This window comes from Leguminivora glycinivorella, chromosome 2 (assembly GCF_023078275.1).
Source record: "Leguminivora glycinivorella isolate SPB_JAAS2020 chromosome 2, LegGlyc_1.1, whole genome shotgun sequence".
NCBI lineage: Eukaryota > Metazoa > Arthropoda > Insecta > Lepidoptera > Tortricidae > Leguminivora > Leguminivora glycinivorella.
This window is the reverse complement of record NC_062972.1, coordinates 33,977,409-34,004,159: the sequence shown is the minus strand read 5'-3', so window position 1 is coordinate 34,004,159 and position 26,751 is coordinate 33,977,409. Positions and strand designations below refer to the sequence as shown.

At 38.1% G+C, this 26,751-nt stretch overlaps 3 protein-coding genes across 3 annotated transcripts in view; all 3 read right to left on the bottom strand.

Moving 5' to 3' along the window:
• The window catches only part of LOC125235351 (LHFPL tetraspan subfamily member 3 protein), a 55,751-nt gene that overhangs the window by 26,782 nt on the left and 2,218 nt on the right, over nucleotides 1-26,751 (bottom strand). The window lies entirely within an intron of this gene.
• Nucleotides 17,255-18,930, bottom strand: LOC125235334 (tektin-4-like). The gene has a single exon (XM_048141874.1). It carries the CDS (start codon nucleotides 18,821-18,823, stop codon nucleotides 17,297-17,299), a length of 1,527 nt encoding a protein of 508 aa, XP_047997831.1. The 5' UTR covers nucleotides 18,824-18,930; the 3' UTR covers nucleotides 17,255-17,296.
• LOC125235342 (tektin-4-like) lies at nucleotides 23,806-25,382 on the bottom strand. Its single transcript, XM_048141884.1, has one exon. The coding sequence runs from the start codon at nucleotides 25,344-25,346 to the stop codon at nucleotides 23,850-23,852; it is 1,497 nt and encodes a 498-aa protein (XP_047997841.1). The 5' UTR covers nucleotides 25,347-25,382; the 3' UTR covers nucleotides 23,806-23,849.

Sequence of the window (26,751 nt, the reverse complement as noted above, 5' to 3'; positions counted from 1 at the left end):
TTGAATATCAAGTGACGTGAGCGTACGTCTTAACTTGATTATTGTTGACGTGAGCGTACGTCGTGGATTTTGAATATCAAGTGACGTGAGCGTACGTCTTAACTTGATTATTGTTGACGTGAGCGTACGTCATGGATTTTGAATATCAAGTGACGTGAGCGTACGTCTTAAACTTGACTTTTGTTGACGTGAGCGTACGTCGTGAATGTTGAATATCAAGTGACGTGAGTGTACGTCTTAAACTTGACTTTTGTTGTCGTGACCGTACGTCGTGAATGTTGAATATCAAGTAACGTGAGCGTACGTCTTAAACTTGATTATTGTTGACGTGAGCGTACGTCGTGGATTTTGAATATCAAGTGACGTGAGCGTACGTCGTGGATGTTGAATAGCAAGTGACGTGAGTGTACGTCTTAAACTTGATTTTTGTTGGCGTGAGTGTACGTCTTGGATGTTGAGAATCAAGTGACGTGAGCGGACGTCTTGAACTTGATTATTGTTGACATGTGCGTACGTCATGGATTTTGAGAATCAAGTGACGTGAGCGTACGTCCTAAACTTGTTGTTGACGTGAGCGTACGTCATGGATGTTGAAAAGCAAGTGACGTGAGTGTACGTCATGGACGTTAAGAATTAAGTGACGTAAGCGAACGTCAAGGAAATTGAAAACTAAATGACGTGAGTGTACGTCTGATTTTCTGATTTTGTTGACGTGAGCGTACGTCTGATTTTGTTGTGAGAACGTTTAGAATGTTACGAAAATTAAGTGACGAGTGCTTACATTTTTTATTTGATGATTTAATCGAACGTAAAAGTATTTATAATTAAATATCGAAATTACGAGCAAGTAAAACGTCTCTAGTGATATTTTATTGACTTGCACATGCATAAGGGCGTTTTTCAAAGTGAAGTTATACGTCATTGATTAAAAGAGATATTCGGTACGAATATGTGAGTGATAAATAAAGTGAAAAATTTAGTAGTTGCTAGAACTGTCAGGTGATAACAGACACCGGGAGTATTTATATACACGAGTCGAGTTAGTTGATATTGAAAGTAATAGTTCACAACAATTAGTACGATGACCAAAAGTGTTTGGTTTTCTGTGAACAATAATAATATTGTGTAGTTTTGCTATCAAAACTGGATTTATTTTAGATTCTAACAGATGAGGATTAACCGAAATCACAAAGTATGAGCTTCGTATGTAAATAATGAGAATAAAGTAATCTTGTAGAAAACATTTGTTCTCTTGAAAAGGTGTTTTGCTCAAAATTATTTGAAAACGACAAATAATTTTACGGTCAAAAGTTGAAGTTGAACGTATGTACCAAACTAAGGTTGAGAAGCATACGGGTTTACCAGTATAGCGATGATACTGTCATGTATCGTATACGTAGACAATGAAACTACTTAGTCCACCTAGCTTTCGATTTTTTCGATGCAGTTATGAGTTAACGAGAAGTAAGTTTAGTTACTCAGATTTTTGATGACGCCGGAGTTCACGATCGTAGTAAAAATGATGGGTATTTGTTGTGTATCACTGTTAGATACACGATTCTTTTATAATACTTCGTTGGTATTTATGTATCCTATAGCTGTGTTGTTAAAAAAAAATGTAGTAGTACGCAACACGTAAGAATACATTCAAGTTACAAGTTAAATCGAAATGATCCTAGTAAAAATGTAACTAATACTAACTCAAGCTCCACCAACCTAAACATTTTCCATCAAAATATGTGTGGAATTAGCAACAAAAAAGATGAGTTGGAAATATACTTAAGTAATAGAAAAAATAAAGTCCATTATCTATGTATTACTGAACATTTCTTAAATAAGACTACGGCACCACTTTTTAACATGTCACTCTACAATTTAGCTACTCATAATGTACGAACCAACAAAAAAAGGGGTGGAAGCATGATCCTTGCATGTAAAGATAGGAAAACAGAAGAGTTGTTATTTTGTAAATCGCTTTATAAGTCTGAATGTTTCGAAGTGTGCGGGGTCAGAGACTGTGAAACAGATGCTTATATTATTTGTTGCTATCGCTGTCCGAACGACACGAACCTGGATATATTTATGGAAAAACTGGAAAAAATGTTAGAACACTACTTTAATAAAAAATGCATCATATGTGGCGATTTTAACATAAATTTGTTGAAAGGTGACAAAAAAGCAATAGATTTTGTTTCACTTTTGAATTGTTTTAATTTTAAACCACTTGTCAGTGATGTAACTTTCAAAAGGAACTTTTCAGAGTCTTGCATTGACAATGTGTTATCTAATTTATCCCCTGAGAGTATAATAGATATGGAAATTGATCACAATGAATTAGCTGATGGGCATGCAGGTATATTCTGTGATACAAGATTAGAATCTAGGAAAAGGGAAACAGATAAACCTAAGATTTCCGTAGTGCGACGTGTGCTAAACAGCAAAAACAAAGCGGCCTTTAGGCAAATGATTCTGGAACAAAACTGGAACGACATGGGAATCAATACGTTTCTTAAGAAATTTGTGGATGGCTATAAATCCTGCTTCAAAAAGAAAAAAAAGCTGGTAAAAGAACAAGATCCTAAAGCAGTCTGGATTTCTAAGGGTATACGAATCTCGAGTAAAATGAAGCGATTCTTGAATACGATAGATAAGGAAAACTGTGACTCAGCGATCGTAAATTATAGAAATAAGTATCTTACATTCTATAAGAGAGTTATACGAAATGCGAAAAGGAATGCAGTACAGCTTCAAATAAATAGGGCAGGTGACTCAAGTAGAGAAATCTGGAAAGTAGTCAACAGACACAGAAATAAAACACAAGTAAAATCAAAAGAATGCGTACCACTTAAATTGGATAGAATAATTACTAATCCACAAGATCAGGCAGCCGTTTTCTCAAAAATATTCGACCATAGTAAGGATAACGTGTCGATAAACTATAGTTCAGCTACGGAACTACTTCAGAAAAATGCAGTTAAAATTGAAAAATGCATGGAGTACGAAAGTGTCACCCCGCTAGAAGTTTCAAGGCTAGTAAAAGAAATGGCACCTAAATCTTCGGTGGGCCATGACGAAATACCTATCACGGTAATTAAAGAAAATATAGACCTGCTAGCTGTGCCTTTCGCAAACTTCTTTAACGAATGTTATGAACAAAGTGTGTTCCCAGATCAGTTAAAATTAGCAAAGGTGTTACCCATATACAAAAAGGGGTTAAAAGTGACCCGAATAATTATAGGCCCATTTCCTTGCTACCCACCATATCAAAGATTTTTGAAAAGTTGATGAAAGTGCGACTACAGAGGCACCTAAATTTACACAAAGTATTAAATAGTAGACAATTTGGCTATCAAAAATCCGTGGGTACTAGCGAAGCCATTGATACGTTAATTCATGATACAGTGATCGAAATCAATAATAGAAACAAGGTGGCAGGCTTATTCCTTGACTTGAGCGCTGCTTTCGACACGGTCGATCATACGATTCTTTTAAATAAGCTGGAATATTATGGAGTCCGAAACAAGGTCCTAAAACTGTTTGAGTCCTACTTGAGAAACAGGAAACAGTTTATTGAACTCAGATCGGTTCAAGGGGTACTGAGAAGGTTGTCAAGTCCAGACTAGTAACTGTGACACGAGGAGTGCCCCAAGGATCCATTTTGGGTCCTTTATTCTTCATTATATTCCTGAACGATCTTATTTTCTATATAAGCAACGTTGTTCCCAATACCAAGCTAGTTGTATTTGCCGACGACACAAATGCCGTTATATCGGCCAACAACATGGTGCAACTAAACAGTAATGTTAGCGCAGCCTTACGAGCCTTTAGTAAGTGGTTTGGGGTAAACCAACTAAAGCTAAATACAAGCAAAACCAATGTTATGCTCCTATCGGCGACTGCAAATAAGGCTGATGTATTGGATGTTAGTATTAACGGAATAAAAATAGAACAGACAGATAGTGTCAAATTCTTAGGCATCCAGATAGACTCCCAACTAAACTGGAAGCATGAGATAGAGGCACTGCGAAACTCTATAAGCTCTGCTTGCTATGCCCTCCGCAGTCTACGCGATGAAGTCCAGTCTAAACACCTTAAAATGGTCTATCATAGTTTAGTCGAATCCAAATTGCGTTACAGCATAAAACTCTGGGGAAATAGCTACAAATATAACGTGGATGAAATGTTTAAGATGCAGAAAAGGGCAATTAGAACCATAGTGCGCATTCCTCAGTATCAATCATGTAGGGAACACTTTTTGCGATTAAAGGTTTTGACAGTGCCTTGTTTGTATATACTCGTTCTTCTAACGGACTTTATTAAACATATACTACATTATGAAAGCCAGAATGAGCAGAATGCTAGATTGTTAACTAGAAGGAAGGATGTGTCGAATAGGATAGTGCCAAGACTAAACATCGTGAAACATGCAGCATGTTATCAGAGCGTTCTCTTGTTTAATAGACTGCCAGTGGAATATAAAACTATTACCAATAATCACGTTTTCAATGCAAGACTGAAAGAGTTTCTTATAAAAAAGTGTTACTATTCTGTGATAGACTTCATTAATGATAAAGATGAGTAACTAAATTTCCTAATATTCAATAAATCATTGTTTGTTATTTATTTAAATGATCTCAATAATTGTATAAATATAATAATGTTATGACATAGTTAAAACCAAATTTTGATGAATAGTAGCTTGTTTAATGTAATTTAGTAGTAAGTAATATAATTATATTTATTGTAAAATAGTGTATTGTTAATTAAGGATTATATTATAGACATTCGAATACAATGTATATTGTTACTGAATAAAAATGAAATGAAATGAAATGAAATGAATCTTGATCATTTCCGAATTCTATGAAAGCAAAGTTGGACAACGATTCTGGGTCGTAGGACTCGTAGGTGCCTTGTTGTCCTTAATGAATGTAAAATTCTAATGAATGGTCAAATCAAGTGATTCACTGAAAGTATAGTGAAGTGATTAACTATGTGAGGCGTGCAATAAAGTGTATTGTATTGTATTTTACCTTTGTAGATGTAGGATGTGTGACAATTCGTACAAAGGGATATAAAATATTAATCGAATGGGGCAGAGTACGCCTACATCCAATATTATCTAATCCGTAGGAATTTGCCATTGCACTGAGAGAAATTTGCATTGTGAATTTAACAAGTTCGACTTGTTGCGGTTTATCCGTTTGAATCAGCCAAACGTATGTTTAAAACAATATGTGTCAGGTTGTTTTTATAAAATCGACTTGTTGATTCAAATATATTGCCGATTCAAATGACAAGTAGCTTGTTGTTTGAACCAAAGAGCACGTAGGCGCTATTTTAACAAAAAAACTTGTTGAACGAACATGAAAACTGGTTGTATTTTCTCTCAGTGTGACAGAGGAGTTAAAATGATGTTTTTTTTTAAGCAATGCCTTGTTACAATTCGAAACCTAAATTATGAACTACTTCGGAAAATCATAACTACTTAGATTTTTTTATTGGACCGGATAGCGATATTGTTACTAATATGAATATGTTTCATTGTGAAACATGGATTAAGTTTGATATAATCATCCTGAAACGTTGCCTAATGATACTTGCACTTGTCCAAAAGCAAATACATTAGCGACAAGCACATGACAAATTGTATCTATAGTAGTAGGTACGCAATGTGACTAAATTTTAAAGCTGCATGGTATGATTCTACTTCTATATATTTTTTTTGAGTTAGTTAGCTATGTTTACGGAGATAAGTTAAATTGGGTATCAGTTTCTGAATGAAGTCAAATGTTAAGAGAGAAAGATTGTTAAGTCTTTTAATATGAGATCGTCAATTATAACGGAATTTTAATGATTTATTGTTATTAATTGAAAAAATTAAAAAGGATAATTAGTACCTACATCAGAGCAGTTTAAAGTTGACAGAAGTAACAAGTTTTAATTAAAATGGAAACATATGATAGAAATATTGATTTAATATGACAAGTGACAATATTACGTAGTAAGGTATCAGAAGTTACCCAGTATGGGCAGTATGGATATGCAATTAAATACAAAGTATTATTATTGTCATGCAAGTCAAAATTATATTTCATGGACCCGAGATATGGAAAGAATAATAATTGTTAACGGTACGAAGTACTTTCAACGTTTTGATGTAATTTGTTAGGACCAATTATGTATGTTTTCCGGTTAGATTTCAAACAAAATAACGAAATTTCCTGGGAGTCAAAATAAAATTAAAATTATTTTGACTGAATACTTTTTTTGAAACATAATAGTATAGTTCAATATGCATCAAAAATGTGATTGAATTGAGACTGAACGTAAAGCCCTTATATATCAGAATCTAGATTAAAAAAAAAAATGAGTAATTGCTATTTTGGATACATATTCTATACAAATCTTAGTTACTGAAAGTTGAATAACTATAATATTTGTCTTCGTACTATAGTTAATTTAAGACTGAATAAGTCTTGAAGATACATGATCAAGAAACGTAGCATCACATTAATATGTGGCTCTGGTACACAAAGTGTAAATCCTGAAGTAATTTAAATAGACTAATGAAAATGATAACAGTTGATATGACGTCATATTTTAACTAGATATTTAATACAGATCTTTTGTGTAGCTGATGAAGCCCTCTGTAAAAATAAATTACCCATCCAATTGTTAGCTATGGTTTTTTTTTTCATGTATAAATAAATTAGTTTGGCATTATTGAGAAAGCAAGATAATTAGGCATATATTCTGTGAAAACGATTTCCATATAATGTCATGATTCGTGTTAAATATAAATAAAATTACAGACATAGTTTTCATAATGAATTTGAAAAGGTATATTGTTGAGCCAAAAAAAGAAGACACGGAGTGCGAAACGATAAGTACATTCAGTACATAGGTAAATTGGTACTTACATATATTCCTTTGTGTAGAAACCATGAAGCATAATGATCGATTGTATGAAGCATAACTAGCTGATAACGAATGCCGCCGGAAACTTAATTTTTCCGTTTTTTTTCTCCCTTCAAAATAAAAACTTGAAGAGTCGTTAGTGAACGTTTCTGGTTAAAAAAAATATACTAAGCCAGATGACATTTCTAGAAATATTATTCCCTATACCTGCGAATAAAACAAGTAACTAGTCATAAAATGGTAAAAGATATATTGAAGTACTTGGTGTTTGCTTAATTAATTATGGAAAATGAACGTATAAAAATATAACACAAAAAGTGATCGCCTAAGTTTATACGATAATTATGACACTGCTCGCAATAATATATAGTAGTAATCTATATTAGCGTATAAAAAAGGAAACAGATTAATAATGATTGTTAATAGAACTTTATTAAAAATCGTATGATATTTATTTAGAATAAGTGAGAAGTTATGTAGGTATGTCCGTAATTAACTGATGTATATCCAACGTGATGTTCAATTTTAGAGAAATCAGAAATTATTTTATTGGCCGAGTCGCGCTGTTGAAGATAGATAATAATAAAACAATACGATAATTCATTTAAGCGTAAAATAACTGTTGGATGTAAATAATTACTCGTATTGTAAAAGTGTTCAAGTTTGTATTGTTTTGAAATATCAATGCGTTATTTCTAAACTAATTGAAATGCAGAAAAATAAAAATACATTGCAAAACGTAACTTCTAATGGTGCGAATCTTTTGATAATTGATGATGAATAGTGTCAAAAAGAAATAAAAAAAGCTTACCTCTGAAAATCAAATTACCTAATTTAGCTCGTGTAGAGTGTAGTGTAGCTCGTGTAGTGTTTAGGCGATTGAGTCTTGATTAATGAGTTAATGGCGATGAACACATTGCATATGCACCTAACAGTTAAATAAGAGGTAAGGGTCAATTCGTCAATCGCGGTCCTAAAAGTTTGAATCCTGTGTCAAGACATGGCATTAAATGCATAATCTTGTCTATAGCAACAAGCTTCCAGAATACTTTATTTTTATTTGATAGTTATACTATATAGATAGTAAGAGTATAATTAACAGCTGGTTGAGACAAGAAAGTTAATTAATTTACAACTTACATGAGGATCGACATAAGTTGCGTTTGCAAACCTATTAGATATAGATTTGACAGAACATGGTGTGAAGCCAGAGATGAGTCTCATTTTTTTTTCTGTAAAGATTCATGAATATTGGTCGAATCGAATAATAGTAGTTGTATTGTAATTAGTAAAATGGATCAATGCAAAATATGAAGAAAACAAGCCGTAATGATGAACAAATTGTTAAACATACACAAAAAAAAAATCCAAAATAGTGAATGTTGTCCTTAGTACATGTTTTGCCAAGTTATGGGATCAATTTCTATGACATTTGATGAGTTGATAATAAGAACTGAAGTGTAACTCTGACATCAAATGAAGCGATCGTTAACCGATGAGAATGCGCGTAAAACATCCTAAATCTTAAAGGGAATGTTTCATTAACAACCTACACGAGAATTTTCTAATGAAAATATCTAGTAAGGAGTATTTTGACATTTTGAAAAAGTTGCAACAAAATTGATTAATAAAAGTTAAAATCAATTTCCTAATAGTTAAGTCCCAGTAGTAGACGTCCTGACTTCAGTATCATCATGTTTAATTAAAAGTCTTTAACAAACGACTTTTCGATTATTCTTAATGTGGATTATGTTAATATAGCTATGCATATTTGGTAAATGTATTAATATTGAGTGAAAATCAGTGAAATCACTGTTATTCAAGATCGAAATTTTCGTAATAAATGGTCTAATATTGATTTATTATTTATAATTTTCTCACTTTCAAAAAAAAAATGTCTTGAGATATTGCAGTACGAACAGATGAGTACAAGCACAAGTAGCCAAATGTACCTTCAAGTAAAAAAAAAGTGTTTCGTTTTTTTCTTTATGATATAAACCATAAGCATATTATTATCAAAAATTACCTTACGATATGGATACACAGAAAATTATTGTAGATGTGAAAAGTTTAAACAGTACTTAGGTTGAAGCTTGAAAGGGAATCATACGTAGTCTAACGTCATAGGTTTTAGAACTTATCGTTCCGGGAATGTGGAGTATAAATGATTGGATTAGAATCATTCTACTCAACATAATATAATTGGTTAAACAAAAAAATAATTAAATGTTTAATAAAGGTGTAATGTGAGAAAGACACGTAATGGTTGAGGGCAAGCGATTTTTGGCTGTGACATTAGCAATGACATTAGGTATATGTAACGTACATTTAAGTGATGCTAAAACGAGTTTTAGGAAAATAAACAAAAATTTACAGTTATAAATTATATAAGAATATTATTTCCGCTTGATTCTAAACAGAATAAGATTTTTTATTGACTAATGCTTATAGATTTTACGTAAGCATGCAACAAAATAAAAGAATGCTGACAAGTAGGTAAAATATCTGAACTGAATTCATAACTAGATAAGAATGATGAAATCGGACACGAGATAGAATAAATACCAAGTCATTATTATGAACAGAAATATACATGCAACAGACCGAATGTCATGATAGTCTTTTGAGGTAGAGATTATATTATCATCATTTTATTTAAGACGTTTTCCGGAAAAGTTTATGTACCAGTTGTATATTTTCTGTTACAACTTCCACAAAATGGCCTTACGAAAAACAAGACTGTCAAAATATATAAAACGGATCTAGCTTTTCTTGTTTAGGTTCGTGCGCCGGAGTCATGCACGAAGCTGGATGGCCGAATGTCATGATTTATTTAAAATTACACTTATGATAACAGTAAAATACATTTGAAGTGTGGCAACATTATTACGTTACCCTAAAAATACACGGGTTATTGGTAAAATAATATTATACTAATGGCAACACGGCGGTAGGTTCAATAAGTGGTGGGGACGATGGCAAGGCGGGAGAGAGACACGACCGGCTCGTTCACTTGGGTCGAGGTGGTCGAAGAGAGCACATCGTAAAAGATCAAGCAGATAAGTGTACCTGCGAGTACCCCTTGTGGTGTAGATAATATTTAGAGTAGGATAGTGGTGAACCTCGACATTAGTACAAGCTTTGCTTAGTTTGGTGCTAAGTTGATCTGTGTAAGGTGTCCCCAATATATTTTTTTTTAAATATTTTTTTCTAATCACTCTCATATCTATTGTTTATTTGGTAGTTTGGCAGGGCACGTTTAGCGACAGGGACCGATGTCAGCGCCAGAGGAAACCAATATTAAGTATATCTAATGAATGATGAAGAAATATGCAAACGTCTATATATGTGATGAGGACAATAAAATTGACAGAAAGCCTTTTATAAATGTACACTAAGGCCGATAAAGTTGGTTTGTCCCTTTCTATCACACCAATACGTCGGAAAGGGAGAAACGAACTTTATCGGCTTGATAGCTTCAGTGAACGTTTATGAATAAAGCGCGAACCACACAGACCGCGGGCGCGGGCGGGTGCGAGCGTCTGCGGGCCCGCCGCCCGTTGTGATAGCCAGTTTAACGGCCTGGCCACGGACTTGGTCTAAGCGGCGAGCGGGGCGGCGCGCGGCGTGGTAGGGAAGCGCGGAGCGGGGAGCATGCCACGTACTTCGCAGTCGCGGCAGCGGCATCGAGCGGAGGGGACGGATTCAAAATGGTGTTATCCAAAATTGCTCGTCAGTTTCTCGAAAGCAGCACATATTTCAGGCAGGATATTTTAAATCTGAGAGAAGGAGTACACGAAACTAACAGACGTACACATGGCGAATTTACAATTTTGTATGAAGAACACAGAAAGTACCCGGAGAAATTTTACGAGTACACCAGAATGAGCATCGAACCCTTCGATTACATATCTCAATACTAAAACAACTATAAAATTCTCAGTATCAAATATTTAAAATAACTAAAAACACTACTCTCTGTATATAATAATTAATGGCACTTACTAGTATGAAAAACAGCCTTTTGGTAACGTCAAAATCACATTAAAAAATGTATACCTAATCATAAGTTACCCATCTAATATTTCCGGGATAAGCGCTTCCGCGAGTCCATTTCGCGAGCGAATCGTCTAATATTTTTTGGTCGGAAGCGAACCGCCCGATACGTGCCGCTAATATCGCTGGTCGCGCCGCTGTAAGTCGTGGCGTCGTCCACTAGCCCGGTACGTTTGTTTCCCCCGCGCGTCGCACCGCGCGCCGCTGCCGCCCGCCGCTCGACAAAATTCGCGCGCGTTGTCGCCAGCGGCGGCGGTTCGTGGCATCCTAAATGCGTTTTTAGGCTTTTGTTTCTCCCGCTCACCGCTCGCCGCTGCCGCTGCCGCAATTCGCGCTTGTCCGTGGCCAGGCCGTAAAATGTACATCCACACACAGAGCGCGGGCGCGGGCGGGTGCGTGTACATCAGCCACACGCGCCCGCGCCACAGACCGAGAGCGGGTGAGGCGGGTAACGGGCGGTCGCTTTTTTCGTTATTCCTTGGTTTGCGTATCAGCTCACACACAGCGGGCGTGCGCGGGTCGGGCGGGCGCGTGCATTTGCTGCCGATGATCGATGGCGGTGAGAATGAGAACCCGCGTCGGGCCCGCCGCGCCCGCCGTGCCCGCGCTCTGTGTGAAGGGTTTGAAAAACGCGCCCGCCTGCTAGGTCCCGCGCCCGACCCGCGCCCGCGGTGTGTGTGTTTCGCGCTTAAGGGGTACATATACAGCGGTCACTTAAAAATACAGTGCGGTTACAATAAATTTAATAAGATACGCGATAGTGTAATAACATTATAGGGCGCTGCTCACTTCTCCATGCAATCAATGTCATTTTTAACCCCCGACGCAAAAAACGACGGGGTGTTATAAGTTTGACCTCTCTGTCTGTCTGTCTGTGGCATCGTACCTCCCGAACGGATGAACCGATCTAGACTTTTTTTTTTGAAAGCTAAATGAAAATCGCTCCACTATGACGGGGGTTTTTTCAAAATTTTAATTTTCTGGTTAGGTTATCCGTGACGTAATCCACAAATCTGGTACGTTACTAACGTTAGGTATGTAGAATTGGCATCTCCCATAAAGAGCGATTGGGAAAGAGGTATTTAGCAACCTGAAAACACTGCTAGGATTCGTAGAGGAGCTGGGGTGGCTAGAGTAGTGCTACCTCGTTAATTTCACGCAAAATAGGCACGACGGATGTCGACTTGCGGAAAATGCCCAATAAAACTAAAGAGCGATTGGAGCAACATGGATGTAACATATGGATATGGTCGTGACGTGACATGCGGTATCTGTGGTGTGACGAAATAATTGCAAGCGCGCCGTGGAGCGTGAATTATAGTTTAAAAGCTTTGTTAGTAATTAGGGCAGTGGAAAAAGTAAAAGTTTTGTTGTTTCATAGATAGTGAACAAGGCCTGCATGCTGTGTTATTAAAGATTTCGCATCTATTCCTTCAATGTGGCAGGAGTAAGAGTAGTAAACGTAAATGTATAATTTCGTATTTTGTCATTTTTGGACTTTTTGTGGTTTTTTTTTACCCTATTTTGATCCCTAACGGACGTATCGTACGGATTACAGAGAGATTAAAGCTTTTAATAATAATTTAAGTACCTTCTATTTAAATACAAAAAAAATGTCAGGTGTTTTGATCCGACTTGGCACCAACTTAGCACATTTAATTCGAAACCGAGCGAAAAAAGGTTGCTGTCCTCTGAGTGCTTTACTCGTATTTATCAATTATGAATAACCAAAAGAGCCACATATTTTTAATTTTAAAAGGCAAAAATGGCAAAGTGAAAAGTTTGGCCTAAGTATTGTAGGTACTTAACTAGAAAGACGTCAAGATTAAAAGCCTATATAAAGTAGTGAAAGACAAATCTATAATGCCTCCAAATTCATTATTCAACGTCATTATCTGCATATGAAATGAGCCAAGGCCATTAAACCGATCTATATTCTCAGCCGGTCTAGCCGAAGTCACAATCGATCGTTGACGCTACGTAACGTGGCGATCGAAAGTATCCCGGCCGATTTTTGAGTCTCACGCGTTCGAATTCAGAAAATAGTCACTGAAAAGAAAATAAAGAGCAACTCACCGTTTTCAACCGGTATTTTAGTGACAAAATCCCGTATGCGAGATTCAAAAATCACCCTCCTGGCGCTCGCCACTACAGAAGACCTTAGCTCTTCCGATCGCCGAAATGAAGAGCTACTTACGATAGAGCCCATAGGCTTCCGAACAAACGCGTTATATTTCGTGTGGAGTCTGGGGGCCGATTTTTGAGTCTCACGGCGTTCGAATTCAGAAAATTGTCACTAAAAATAATAGGCAATTCACCGTTTTCAACCGGTATTTTAGTGACAGTGAGACTCAAAAATCAGCCCCCTGTTCGGAAAGAGAAGTCCACATTCCATGACTCTTTGCGAACAGACTACTACGATTCTTTATCTTCGATTAAAACAGGCGTTCATTTTTCTGTGCATAAATCTACACAATTCCTTAGACAAAGATCCTTTAAGGTTCTTACATCATCACCCATACAGGACAATGGTAGACTTTTTTTTTTTAAAGTATGTATACTTGTATAGGTAGACGTTTGACCACGATCACACCTGATGGTAATAAGTGATGATGCGGTCTACGGTGGATCACGCTTACCTATGAGATACCTATTTACTCTTGCTTTAAAGAGACCTGGATTGTACTCATGTGAGTCATGTGGAAACACAGACTCAGGCAAAGCATTTCACTCCTTGGCGGTTCGCAAAATAAATGTTGAAGCGAAACGCCTAGTGCGTATTTTTGGAATACTAACCGTGAAGCGACTTCTTCATGGAATGCTTACGAAGCGTAGGTAAGCGATTGTGTCTTGTGTCGTTGGCTAGGCACCCTGCGCTGGTCAAGTTTCCTACCAGTTAGAAAAGCGACAGTTTTCTCTAGAGAGTTCGCTTTCTACTGGTCAGTCAGTCGCATTATCTACTGGAATTAGTTTTTACGGATTGCTGGAGCTAATGCATGGGAAAGTACCTTAACTACAGCTATATGTATCAGGTATAGTCGTGACAGCATGATTATTAAAATTTCTCCAACCTATATCATTCATCTCCACCCAAAATCATAATAATTTGCCTGTAAATATTCTATGTAGGTAGATGTGATTTTATCGACGTTTACGCAATAAAAAAAACCGGCCAAGTGCGAGTCGGACTCGCCCACCGAGGGTTCCGTACAAACTTTCTTTCAAACTACCTAGTAAAAATAATCTCATATTTTCATATAACTCTAATGACTTGACTAGATAAGAAGACAAAAGTATAGGCACTAATGAGTATTATAGTGTATAGCGCCATCTCCCGGTCAATTTGCTAACTAATTTGCGCGACCTGGTTTTTCAGGGATAATTCTTTATAATGTTAACCGATTTAAACAGTTTTTACTTTATTGGACAGAAGATGGTTTACGTAACATCTCGTATTAATTTGAAGTACGATATACATCCGCAAGGGTGGGTAAATTGAAAGTAAAAATCTGAAAAGTTTTTTGTGAATAAAAAAAAAAAGTATTCAAAATACAAACACGATTATATTTTTCCTGTAATATATAGCATAAAACCAATGTTTACTAAAATTTTCATAATTTTTCGTTGGTAAACTTCGGAGATAAGGGGGGAACAGTATTTTTTTTTACATTTCCCTTCAAAATTCTTTTTTTTTCCACAACAAAAAAATTATAAAAAATAGCTTATTTACGTTCAATTTGAGCTCTTTCCAACGATACCCCACTTGACCTAGTAACTTGAAATTTACAGTTTGCCCCCTTTTCATTTTGGCCATTTTCTACAATTAAAATTAATATATTTAAAAAAATTATACTTTCTATTTGTAGAGGTTTACAATGTTCACAACTATTCCAAATTTCAAGTTGATAGCATTAGTAGTTCTCGAGATATTTAGGAATGTGACAGACGGACAGACAGACGGACAGAGTCGCACCATAAGGGTTCCTGTTGTACCTTTTTGGTACGGAACCCTAAAAAGTAGGAACTTATTATTTTTGACACCAGCGAGTGACCAGCGGTTTAAAGAGATAAAGACCTAACAGTCAATGTACACTTACATTTCACGACTCTTTTCTTTCCGAACACTCCCGGAACAGACTCTAAAATATGCTCTTCTAAAATATTGTCCAACTTGGTCCCAATTTAATACATCTTATCTATTATTTACCTTACATATTTCCTACATAAAAATACATACATACATACAATCACGCCTGTATCCCATAAAGGGGTAGGCAGAGCCCATGAAACTACTAAATCTTCAGTGCCACTCTTGGCAAGTAAGGGGTTGAAAGAAAATGAAACTGTGACATTGCAGTGACAGGTTGCCAGCCTCTCGCCTACGCCACAATTTAACCCATATCTCACAGTCGCCTTCTACGACACCCACGGGAAGAAAGGCACATAAAAATAAAACAAACAAATGGGAGGTGGCCCTACCACATCAGAATATATACTCTGTAATAAATAATACTCTGTAATATCTACATCCGTACAGTCCGTAGGTGTTTGAGGGTAAATACTTGAAGCAAAGTTCAGTCTAGTCTTAGAAAGTGCATCCGTCGGATGCGATTACACGATTACACAGTCCAGTTGCAATTACATCCATTTAACTGTTGATTGGCTGCGCTTGCGCAAACCAATTAACACAAAAGCAAAACGGGGTGGATCGCAATGCGTGTTCGGAAATGATAATCTGATAATATAAGATATATTAATTTATCTTAACAATGGAGAAGTTTTTGAGAAGAATTTTTATTTTCACTAAAACTTGCTAAAACATATGGTTTTACAAACGCGTCAGACTCAAAAACGTCTGTGTGCGTAGCCAAATGCACAAACACTCACGAAACTTCTCTTTCAAGCTATATATCTCTATCCATGTTGTGTATTGGCGCGACAGAGCCAGACTACCTTTCTGCGGCGTTTCGGTGGCGTTTCGCGTCGCAGAAATAATGCCATTCGGCTACGGGGCCAGATATCAACCACCTATTAGATTATATATTCTGTGCTACTGGTAAAATTTTACATTTAAATAGCAATTCATGCGCTGAGCGCAGATCTTGTCCTTGAAATACCTAAGCTCTCACTCACTTTTAGGATGAAACAACTGAACATTAAGAATTAAATTCACCAGAAAACAAGGTTTGACCTCTGGCCTACATCTCGCCATCACTGCTTGCTGCTTGCGGTTGTACATTTTTAAATTTGTCACTCATCATTAATTCGCTCCTACTCATTTCCTCAAAGGTTGACTGGAAGAGATCCCATTAAGGGATAAGTCCGCCTACATTGTATATTACTGACTCTGTAACTGTGTCTCTTTTGTTTCCTTTATGTAGTACAATAAAGCTTATACATACATACATACTGCCACCATACTGCCACTCAACGAGAGCCTAAAATATATATTAATTAATACTCAATCAACATACGTACAATCTTATCAGGTAATCGACATAATACAATTTTGTAAACTCAAAACGGACCTTTCATAACGGAGTATACGGTTGTATAATGAGTTCTCACAGCGTCTGTCATTGTTGTCCGCCCCACTTTTACCCCTCACATTTGATGCGCTACCTCGTTGATGCAATGCGTAACTAAGCGATGAAACTGATACAATATTATGAGATGAAATAATGATATTAGGCGATACTGGTCAAAAGCTAAATCCGGGTTAAGTATATTTGTTGCATACTTTAATTATTGTTGGGTAATTCGAGATCATTAATGTCGTCTGATGTAGGTTGGTGAATGTAGGAAATGAACCTGATAAAGCCATTATTATACTTATAAGTATTTTGTGTGCAATATGTGGAAGCCCCATTTTGACAAGCCATCGACACAGAAGAGTACCTACTTGAGACTTGAGAGCTTGCAGTTTCTGAGATCATCAATTCCCGAAAAGTCCATGATGCTGAGCAAGATCCACTATTAGGTTTCCCAAAATGTCCTAGGCTGACTTTCTTTTTTGTTACCGAAAATGTATAGAAATCTGGTAACAAAAAGGAAGGTTTTTCATACAAACTGCCTAGGACATTTTGGGAAACCTTAGTGGATCTTGCTCAGCATCATGGATTCTATCAGCGTACCAATTTTTATCAAAATCGGAGACGTGATCCAAATGTACAAACTTTTCGGGAATTGCTCAGACTATATACATTTGTGATCATAAACTAAATAGTGATAAGATTTACTTGACCGTCTTCAGCAACAGATACAATAAGGAAAAATATTGTTCATGCACAAGTTATTTATTGAGCAACGACATAAAATCTCAGAGCGCGGCGAAATCCTCCGGCGTGGGCATGTGGGCCCTCGCCCTGGCGCACCTATCCTCGTTGATACTCAGGCTCTTCCTCTTGCAGGCGATCTCCTTCTCCAGCTCGCCGCGGTACTTCATGAGCTCGCTGCGCACTGCCTCCGCCTGCCGCGCCTGCCCCCGCAGCGCCTCCGCCTTCTCCTTTATCAACTTGTGCTCCGCTATCAGCGCGTACTGAGCTTCATCTCTACAGTTCTCCACGTTCGGCCGCTCGTAGTTCCTCCCGTGCAACCGCGTCTCGGACAACTTCGTGCTTGCATCGACCTTCCTCAGAGACTCATTAAGATAATCGATCAAGTTTTCCACGTCGGCAGTTTTCTGCAAATTCTCCTTCAGGTTCTTCTCGAGGTGGTCGCAACACTGCTGCGTGGCTACGATTGAATCTACCAACGCCATGTTCGTCCTGTCGCCTTGAGTCTTTAAGTCCTGAGCTCCTTTCGTGATAGCGGTCATCAGGTCGCCTCGTAAATTCTCGGACTCGTGTCTGACGTCGTCACAGTTCCTGATGCTTTCGCTGCAGTAATGCTCCCAGTACTCTTTAGTGGTACCGTTTTCGGGCCACCTGGCCACACCGGGGTGCGCCAGGATCAGGGAAGATTCTGGTGACATTCTTAAATTCTTTTTGTCAACTTTTAAAGTTAACATTTTATCACTCCAGTCCGACTCGATAGCCGCTTTGGCCGCCTTATTTTTCAACATTTGATTCTCGGCTTTGGCCAGAGTTTCGGTGAAAACTCTCCGTATTTCGCCGACTATCGCGACCTCGTTGACCAGCTCCTGCTCGGCGTCATCTCGGACCAGGTCGGGCTCGTAGCGACTCGTTCTCAGTTCGAGGCATTCTTTAGCGATAGCTTCGGGCAGCATGAGGATCCGACAGGCGGCCTTCAATCTCGCCCTGTATTCGTCCAGTATGTTTATTTCCTCGGTGATGGCGTGCTCCGCGGCTTCGACTTTCTTCTGCCACGACGACAAATCTTTAACTCTTTTCTTTAAATTGTTGTTGGAGTCGTTCTGTGCGTTCTGAATCTGGTCGAAAGTGTCCGCTATCTCTTTTTTGAACTGCTTCTCCATGGCTATGGCCTTGTCGGTGGCGCGGGGCGTGAGGACAGCCTCGTTGTTCCTCCTCCACTCGCCGGTGGAGTACCTGGTGATGGAGTACTTGTCGACGACGGGGCGCACGCCGGTGATGCCGGCCTGCGGGGTCCAGTCGAGGTGGCCGGCGGCCCAGGGCCCGACGCCGCTCATGCCGAGGAAGTCTCCGCTGGTGCTCTCGGTGGGCTGCGGCAGGTACGTGGGCGGGGAGCCGGCGGGGTACACCTTGTGCACGGGGGGCTGCACCTGGCCGGGCACGTAGGGCCGCTCGTAGGGGTTCTCGTGCGAGCCGCCGCCCGCCACGCCATACTGCTGCGACCCCGGGTGCTTCCCTCGCTCGCTCGGGCAAATGTACGGACAGTCTTGTAGATTGGGTTCTCCGGATGCCATTTTAACCAAAAATTTGGGGTTTTCACTAAAATAATCTATAAAACTATTAAAAAATTAACTTAAAGCTACGATTTGTCGAAATATGACAAATAAAATGACGTTTTTTTTACACGTATTTGTTAGCACATGCAGCCAGTGTTTTCGCATAACAGGAAAAATTTCAAACGAAGTCCTACCTTCTTTCCACCCAAATAGCACCCAATTAAACTTGCAGTTACAAAATGCACTAACCACGTATCTATTGTATTACCAGCCAATCCAATGCTTCATTACATTATAGCCCTTATTATATACCACCAAAGGTGCTAATATCCAGCAAATATTAGAGATAACAGTACCAGCGTGAGAGGCAGGTAACGATGCTATTGTTTTTTTGCTCGCATTGTTAAGTTACGTTATGGGATAAGTGGGTAACCATTTGAGGTTTATCACTGTTGTACTTAGTTACTTACCTAAGTGATCAAAATCATATCGAACCACAATCGAACCTAATCTTTTCCGGACCACAGTAGTGCCGAGACGAAGAGACGAAAACTCAATTGTCTTCCTCCTTGATGCGTTATCCCGGCATTCGCCACGGCACGGCTCATGGGAGCCTGGGGTCCGCTTTGATAATCAACAAGGGACGAAAACTCAATACTTATTAGTATTATATTTTTTGAAAAATATTTGATGAGGATGACTCAACACCTTTCCTCATCTTCAAATCCCTTGCATAAGTTCATGATTATTAACAGTTTAAAACAAACAGTATCTATGCTTGCTTCCGTCAGTGGGAACGCTTGCAACCTTTGTATGGAATTGGCGTCCCAAGTAACAATTTCTGGTCCTATAGTGGTCGAGAGCACCAAATTAAATCACATTAAATGGTCCTATAAATAGTCTATATTGGTACTGTAGAGCCGATTTGGCGCAATTATGCAGCCATTTAGTGATATAATAGGGCTATAGCAGTATCATCCGTGACGTTTAAGGTCTATAATGGTGATGTGATGATGACTATTGTGCTAATTTGTTGACATAGAGGACACAGTAACGCTATTATAGTATCAATTTATACTATAGTAGCATTTGAGATTCCGTTATACAGGTTTTTTGTTCTGTAATAGCAGTTGCCGTCCCTTTTAATGCGAATGAATGAAATTTCTAAAATAATTTAATGTGTAATATTTAACAAAAACTGTTCTAAACGAGGAACTTTATGAAAAGTGGCGTGTGAACTTGTGAAGTTTAGTGTCAATCAAAATAATTTGGATTTCGTATAATTCCATCATTACTGCAAAAAGGTATGCGATGGAAATTTTACCGTTAAAAGAATATTAGTTTAATGAAGTATTTTAAGTGCGCCCTCGATTTATACCTGTTTTGAATAAAATAAATAAATATAATTGAATACTTACAATAAAATTATTGGCACCATAGTTTCTACTATGAAACCAAGAAGTAAAACATACGCTTTTATAGTTCGACTATGTCACTTATCATACGCATTCACTGCCATAAGCCCGCCATTGTGGATTCAATTAGGGTTGCATGAGACTTTAACTATGATCCAGTTTAACTTATAAGTTCTTTATATAGAAAACAATACTTGTTTTCAATGTTTTACTATATAAAGATCTTCTAAACATTTTTTTTTATAAAACATATAGCAAACTCAGCTATAACGCTATTGTGTTTTAAAAGAGATACCGAAACCATTATTCCACAGTTCTGTGATATAAAAGAGTAATTGTGACGTATACGGCGATGAGATATAAAAGGCATTAGACGACCGACTATTAACGCTTTTCAAAGCTATATAAACGTATCCTGAAAACTTCATTATACAGCAAAATAGCTCTATAATGGTATTCATATCACTACTACAGTGTTAAATACTGTAGCAGTGTTTTCCAAAGCCACTATATCGCAAAATAGTGGTATATTTAGGTTTTAATTTCTGTTAAAATACGACTACTAAAAATACTATAAGCGGCTTGTTGGGAACCTTAATAGCGCAAATTGATAGCATAACAGTAGGAATCACTGTTATACAATAATATTGTTCTTTAGTAGGTTATTTGATCCTGTTGTAGACCAGGCCTATAGCGGCTCTATAAAATGGTGATATAAACGTTTACATCACTTCCTAATAACACCTTTTAGCTGTATAACACAACAACTATAGCGGCTTGTCGGGAACCTTAATAGCGCAAATTGATTGCATAACAGTGATTTCTACATACATACATACATACAATCACGCCTGTATCCCATGAAGGGGTAGACAGAGCACATGAAACTACTCAAGTTTCAGTGCCACTCTATTCTTAACCCGTCACCACACGGGCTCAGTGATTTCTAACACCATTATATAATAATATTGTTATATAGTAGTCATATTTGATCCTGTTATAGACCAGGCCTATAGGGGCTCTATAAAATGGTGATATAAACGTTTACATCACTTCCTAATAACACCTTTTAGCTGTATAACGCAACAACTATAGCGGCTTGTCGGGAACCTTAATAGCGCAAATTGATTGCATAACAGTGATTTCTAACACCATTATATAATAATATTGTTCTATAGTAGTCATATTTGATCCTGTTATAGACCAGGCCTATAGCAGCTTTATAAAATGGTGATATAAACGTTTACATCACTTCCTAATAACACCTTTTAGCTGTATAACGCAACAACTATAGCGGCTTGTCGGGAACCTTAATAGCGCAAATTGATTGCATAGCAGTGATTCCTAACACCATTATACAATAATATAGATCTATAGTAGTCATATTTGATCCTGTTATAGACCAGGCCTATAGCGGCTCTATAAAATGGTGATATAAACGTTTACATCACTTCCTAATAACACCTTTTAGCGGTATAAGCTTATAGAGCTAAAAGGTGTTACTGGAGGCTTTTATACGACAAGCGGTCACGCCGAAAACCTTTATACGACATCTATAGTAGCTTTTGGCGTCGAAAACCAAAATTATAGCACTAAAATGTTACTTGGGGTTGTTCTTCTAGTGAGTATTATATTCTTCGCTGGCAACGCAAATGCGTGGGCTCATGATAAACTGTTTAAGTATTTAGACCAGGTACCTTTTTGCTCACAGCGACAACAATTGTAGGAATTCGGATCCCATCTTTAACCAATAACGTTGATTAGATTAATTAATACCTCCAGTGCTCATTAAGACAGGTCTTTAACAGCAAATGCAATTAATGATGTCTCGAAATACACTGGAAAGAACAATAGCAGTCTCATTAGTTTGATTAGTACAGTCAGCACAAGCGATTCTCCAGCTTTTGTAAGGAATGAATTTGTCTTTTCTTTAGATAGTTTTGAACACTTTCTACTTCTTCTTGCTGAGTACAGCGACAAAAGTCCCAAAGTATACTACGGTTAATTACACAAGTACACAAGGAAGAACAAAGTACACAAGGAAATTTTCATGAACCGGCCTCGACTGTACGATAGGTACAACGAAGCTCGAAAAAGCTTAGGAGATACCCATGTCCAAAAAACAAAAATAAATACAATACTAAGCAATGTTGATGAATTCCGCCGTCAACTTGCAAATCAAAGTAACGCCAACTCTCGAGGACATTGCCACCTCGGCGGTTAACCAATAAACATAAACAAAAGATAAAATGTCAAGAATACGGGTTTCGTAAGCGAGAGTGAAAGGCAAGAACTGGTAATGCTTGTAATGCAGGAAGGAAGTGCGGTTAGGCATTATGAGTAACGCTGTTAGATAAAGTAACCTTAAGTAGTGTGTGAAGAAAGTATCAAAGAAACCAGCGAGTTCCGGTAAAGTACCTACACTATACTCTTCGCCCTAACAGTCACACACCAACAATGACATGTTCCTCATCGAAGGTCGCAAAAATATCTGACATGATCGTGTGTATAGAGTTTTAAGAGCGTCGTGTCATATGTTTTTGAGACCTTTGAAAAGTAACATGTTATTGCTGATGACTGTCGAGAGTTACTGACAACATTTCATGCCGGCTATACATATAACATAATGACAACATATGATAAGACAACTAAGGAGGTCTGGGTACGTAGCCGAATGGCACAAATTCTCTCGAAACGCTCACGAAACGAAACGTTCGCAGATATCTATCTCTATCGCTCGTGCGTATTGGCACGACAGAGCCAGACTACCTTTCGCGGCGTTTCGTTTTCGTTTCGCGTCGCAGAAATGCCATTCGGCTGCGGCACCTGAGGAAGTCCCACCGATAACCTGAACCAGATATCGAAAATTCGTTTCAACAACGGTTCAACAAAAAAAAGGCAAACGCAATAGGAAGCAGGAAAATGATTTGGTTAATGACTTCAAAAGAATACAGTCATCTACTGTATGTTAGTCACCCGCAGCATACTATACTATATGTTACACAACGAAAACTGCAAAAATATCTGACACGATTTTATTTGAAAAGCCATAAAAGCGTGTCACATATATTTGCAACCTTTGAAGAGTGACATAAACTACTGCAGGTGGCTGTTTGGGGAACGGAGGTCAGACTGTCAGTCACTACTTACCAGGAGCGCTCTCAGAGTTAAACGTATGCAGATTGCAGCCCGATCAAGCAAGGAGATTGTAAAGTTATTCGACCTTTACAATACAAATGTCGTGATACTTTATGAATACTAGGTCAAATTTGTACTACACTCAAAGCATCTAAATCCTTCTCATAAATCTAGTTTCAATTTTAAAATGTATGTAAGTAATGTAACCTAAGAAATGATGTCTAAATATGCTTTTTCAAAAAAAAAATGAAAGCCTTATTTAAATTAAAGTGCAAAAAGGGTTACATAAGTTACATTACATGTCCAGTTTACAGCACAGAATATTATAAATAAGGTTACAGCGACAAAACCGACGTTCATGGTGTTGTTATTGTTATTTTTGGGAAAATGTTCTGAAACTTATAATCGTGAATCAGGATACTGATTGATACGCAAATTAAACAACAGTTCTGTAAATGAAATATGCAATATAATTTGGAAAATTTTGTATTCTAAAAACCTGCCAATTCAGAAGCCGACGGATAGTGTGAGCGGATCATACCGCACCTGTCCCTGTCTATGTTCAACGTCTTCCTCTTCGACGCTATGTCTGCCTCCAGCGCAATCCTCTTCTTCAGCAGGTCCTCTCGGACCCGCTCCGCGTTGTTTAGCTGTCCGAGCAGTGACGTCACTGTCTCGTGAATAGTCTTCACTTCTTCTATCAAACCCAAGTGAGGTTGGTCTCTCACTGACTCTCCGTGAGGTCGCCATTGGTTTCGGTTGTCCAGTCTCGTCTGAGCCAATTTCATCGCTGCGTCCATCTTTTGGATGGAAGCTTTTAGATTGTCTATCAGAGTCTCCATGTCAGCAATCCGTTGGACCGTGCTTCGTAAAGTCTCTTCTAATTTTGTGCATAACTCTGTAGTCAAAGCGACAGTCTCTGCCAAGGCCATGTCGGTCTTATCCGCTTGGTTTCTAAGCTTCCTACCTCCACTAACTAGTATAGCGTTGAGACTGCCACGTAGATCACTAGATTTTTGCCTAGCGGCTTCAACCTGCTGCACATTCTCGCGGCAAAAGAACTCCCAGTACTCTAAAGGAGCTGAGTAGTCAGCGAATCTTGTAGATCCAGGTCTGAACAAAATGGTAGGAGATTTTGGAGTAAGTCCTAGATTGAGCGTTTCACCACCGTACGCCATGTTTTTATCACACCAGTCGTACTCGATTCGATGCTTAGCGGCTTTGTTAATAGCCATTTGTGCTTCAATATTGTCTAAAGTCTTGGATAACGTGGCTCTTACTTCGCTGACTAAGTTCATTTCTTTGATAAGTTCCTGCTCCGCTAGGTCGGCTACTAAATCTGGTACGAAGCGGTTGGAGCGAAGATCTAAGCACTCTTTTGATATTGATTCAGGCAACATCAGTACTCTTGAAGCTCCTTTCAGCCGTTGTCGGTCGATCTCGAGCATTTCCACCTCCTCCGTAATCGCTTTACAGGCTTTTTCTACTTCAACTTTCCATCTGAAGATATCTTTTGCTTTCTGCTTGAGTCTCTTGTTGTTTTCGAGCTGCTTCTTGTCGATGTTGCCGAAAGCTTGCATGATGGCCGTTTTGGCGTTGTAGTCGACTATGTTAGACTCCGTAATGCAGGAAGGGTCGAGCACGCGGTCGTTGTGCGCGCGCCACTCGCTGAGCGAGTACCGGCTGATGGAGTACTTGTTGACGCCGGGCCTGGTGCCCGTCATGGTTCCGAGGGGAGTCCAGTCTACCTTGCCGTCCTGGCCGGGCCTGAGATTAGGTAGATACTCTTCCCCGCTCGGCGGTGGTCTGATCGTCGCCTTTTCTTCTACTGCCGCAGGAGCAGCTGCTGCAGGAGAAGCGGCCTTCGCTTCTTCCTTTTCTTTAGGCTCTTCTTTAGCCATCTCCACTTTTTTAAATGCACCGATATCTTTACAAACTTTGGGACATTTTGGATCCTCCGGAAATGTGGTCAAAGTCGAATCTGCCATTTTATTAGCAAAATAAATACAAATTGGTATAAAAAATGTGAAATTAGATTGACAATTTATTGACAAGTACTTACGATATAAGTCACGGAAGATATAAGTCAATTTTGCGAAAAGTTTTCATTAGGTATGTTAAAGAGTATGTAGGTCGTTTATGTCATATTAAAAAAAGAAAATATTTTTCTACTTTTTCTACAGAAATAGCTTAATGCAGTTCATGCACCTTTGACTTTGACGTAACTGCAGAGTTGTAAACAGAGAATAAGTATGATAAGCTATAACAATAAACTATGTAAAGTACATAGTAATTTGTGCTGCGGTTAAATTCAACTTTCATTTTTGATTACTAAGTTATTTTATTACTTACATTTGAATTTTAAGGTTTCCTGTATTATGGTAGCAGATTTTTTTTTCAAACATGATTATTCGAACACACACAGATAAACAAACACCTTTCGTTTGTTAAGAACATTAAGCGTTGGGGATATTAGACCAGCTCCCCAAGGACTGGCTTACTCTGAAGAAACTGACCACCAAACAGACCCCTTGAATAAAAATTTAGAAATATTTATGCAGGGCCGCAGGGCTGCAGGGGGGTCCTTTATCTCCACTATCATTCACTGTACACATCAAACCACATCTAGATTATGTAATTTAGCAAAAACTATATACTACATTGTAGTTAGTCTAAGAGATAAGATTATAAAATCTAGCCATGGAGTTAGTTAAAGCCTCATACAAGACTAGATATCGAGACAGTAAAATCTCCGCGAAGCCGGACGCTAGATCGAAGGTGAACACGTTTTAAACTCGCTTTTTGCACGTATTTCTTAACTTGATGTTGCCACTGAGTGATCTTTTACTCGTAAATGTCTGTCGAAGTAAACTAAGGTATTCTTGTTTAGAAATGTGTACTTTTCTAGGGTCAGAGATTTTTAGAGGATCGTCCAATGATGAGAGGCACCGACCACGCACCGACCATATCGTGTATACTCCTATCGAATCAGCAAAAAAGGCGCGAAACCCTTAATTCTTAACAACATCGCTACTTCTGCTTATATTTTAAATACATAATTAGTTTCTCATACAAGTTCCAAGCACCCAGCGCTGCATCTTATCTCGTTAGGATAGGATCGCTACCGTTTGCAAACTTTTTCCGGCCACATAGCGGTCTCGTGAACTCACGTATGAGGTCACGACACACGGACTTCTCACGTATTCATGTTCCAATATGAATATGACTAACACCGTGCTAACACGGCTTTAATAAGCATGCACATCTGATTATTTTAAATGTTTCGAAGTTTCTTGTACATGGCGATGATGGCGGTAATGAAAGAAGGTGCTCTGATTGTGTCTGATTGTGAATATTATTTGTCTACTTAAACGTGCCTTTTTTCGAAAGGTG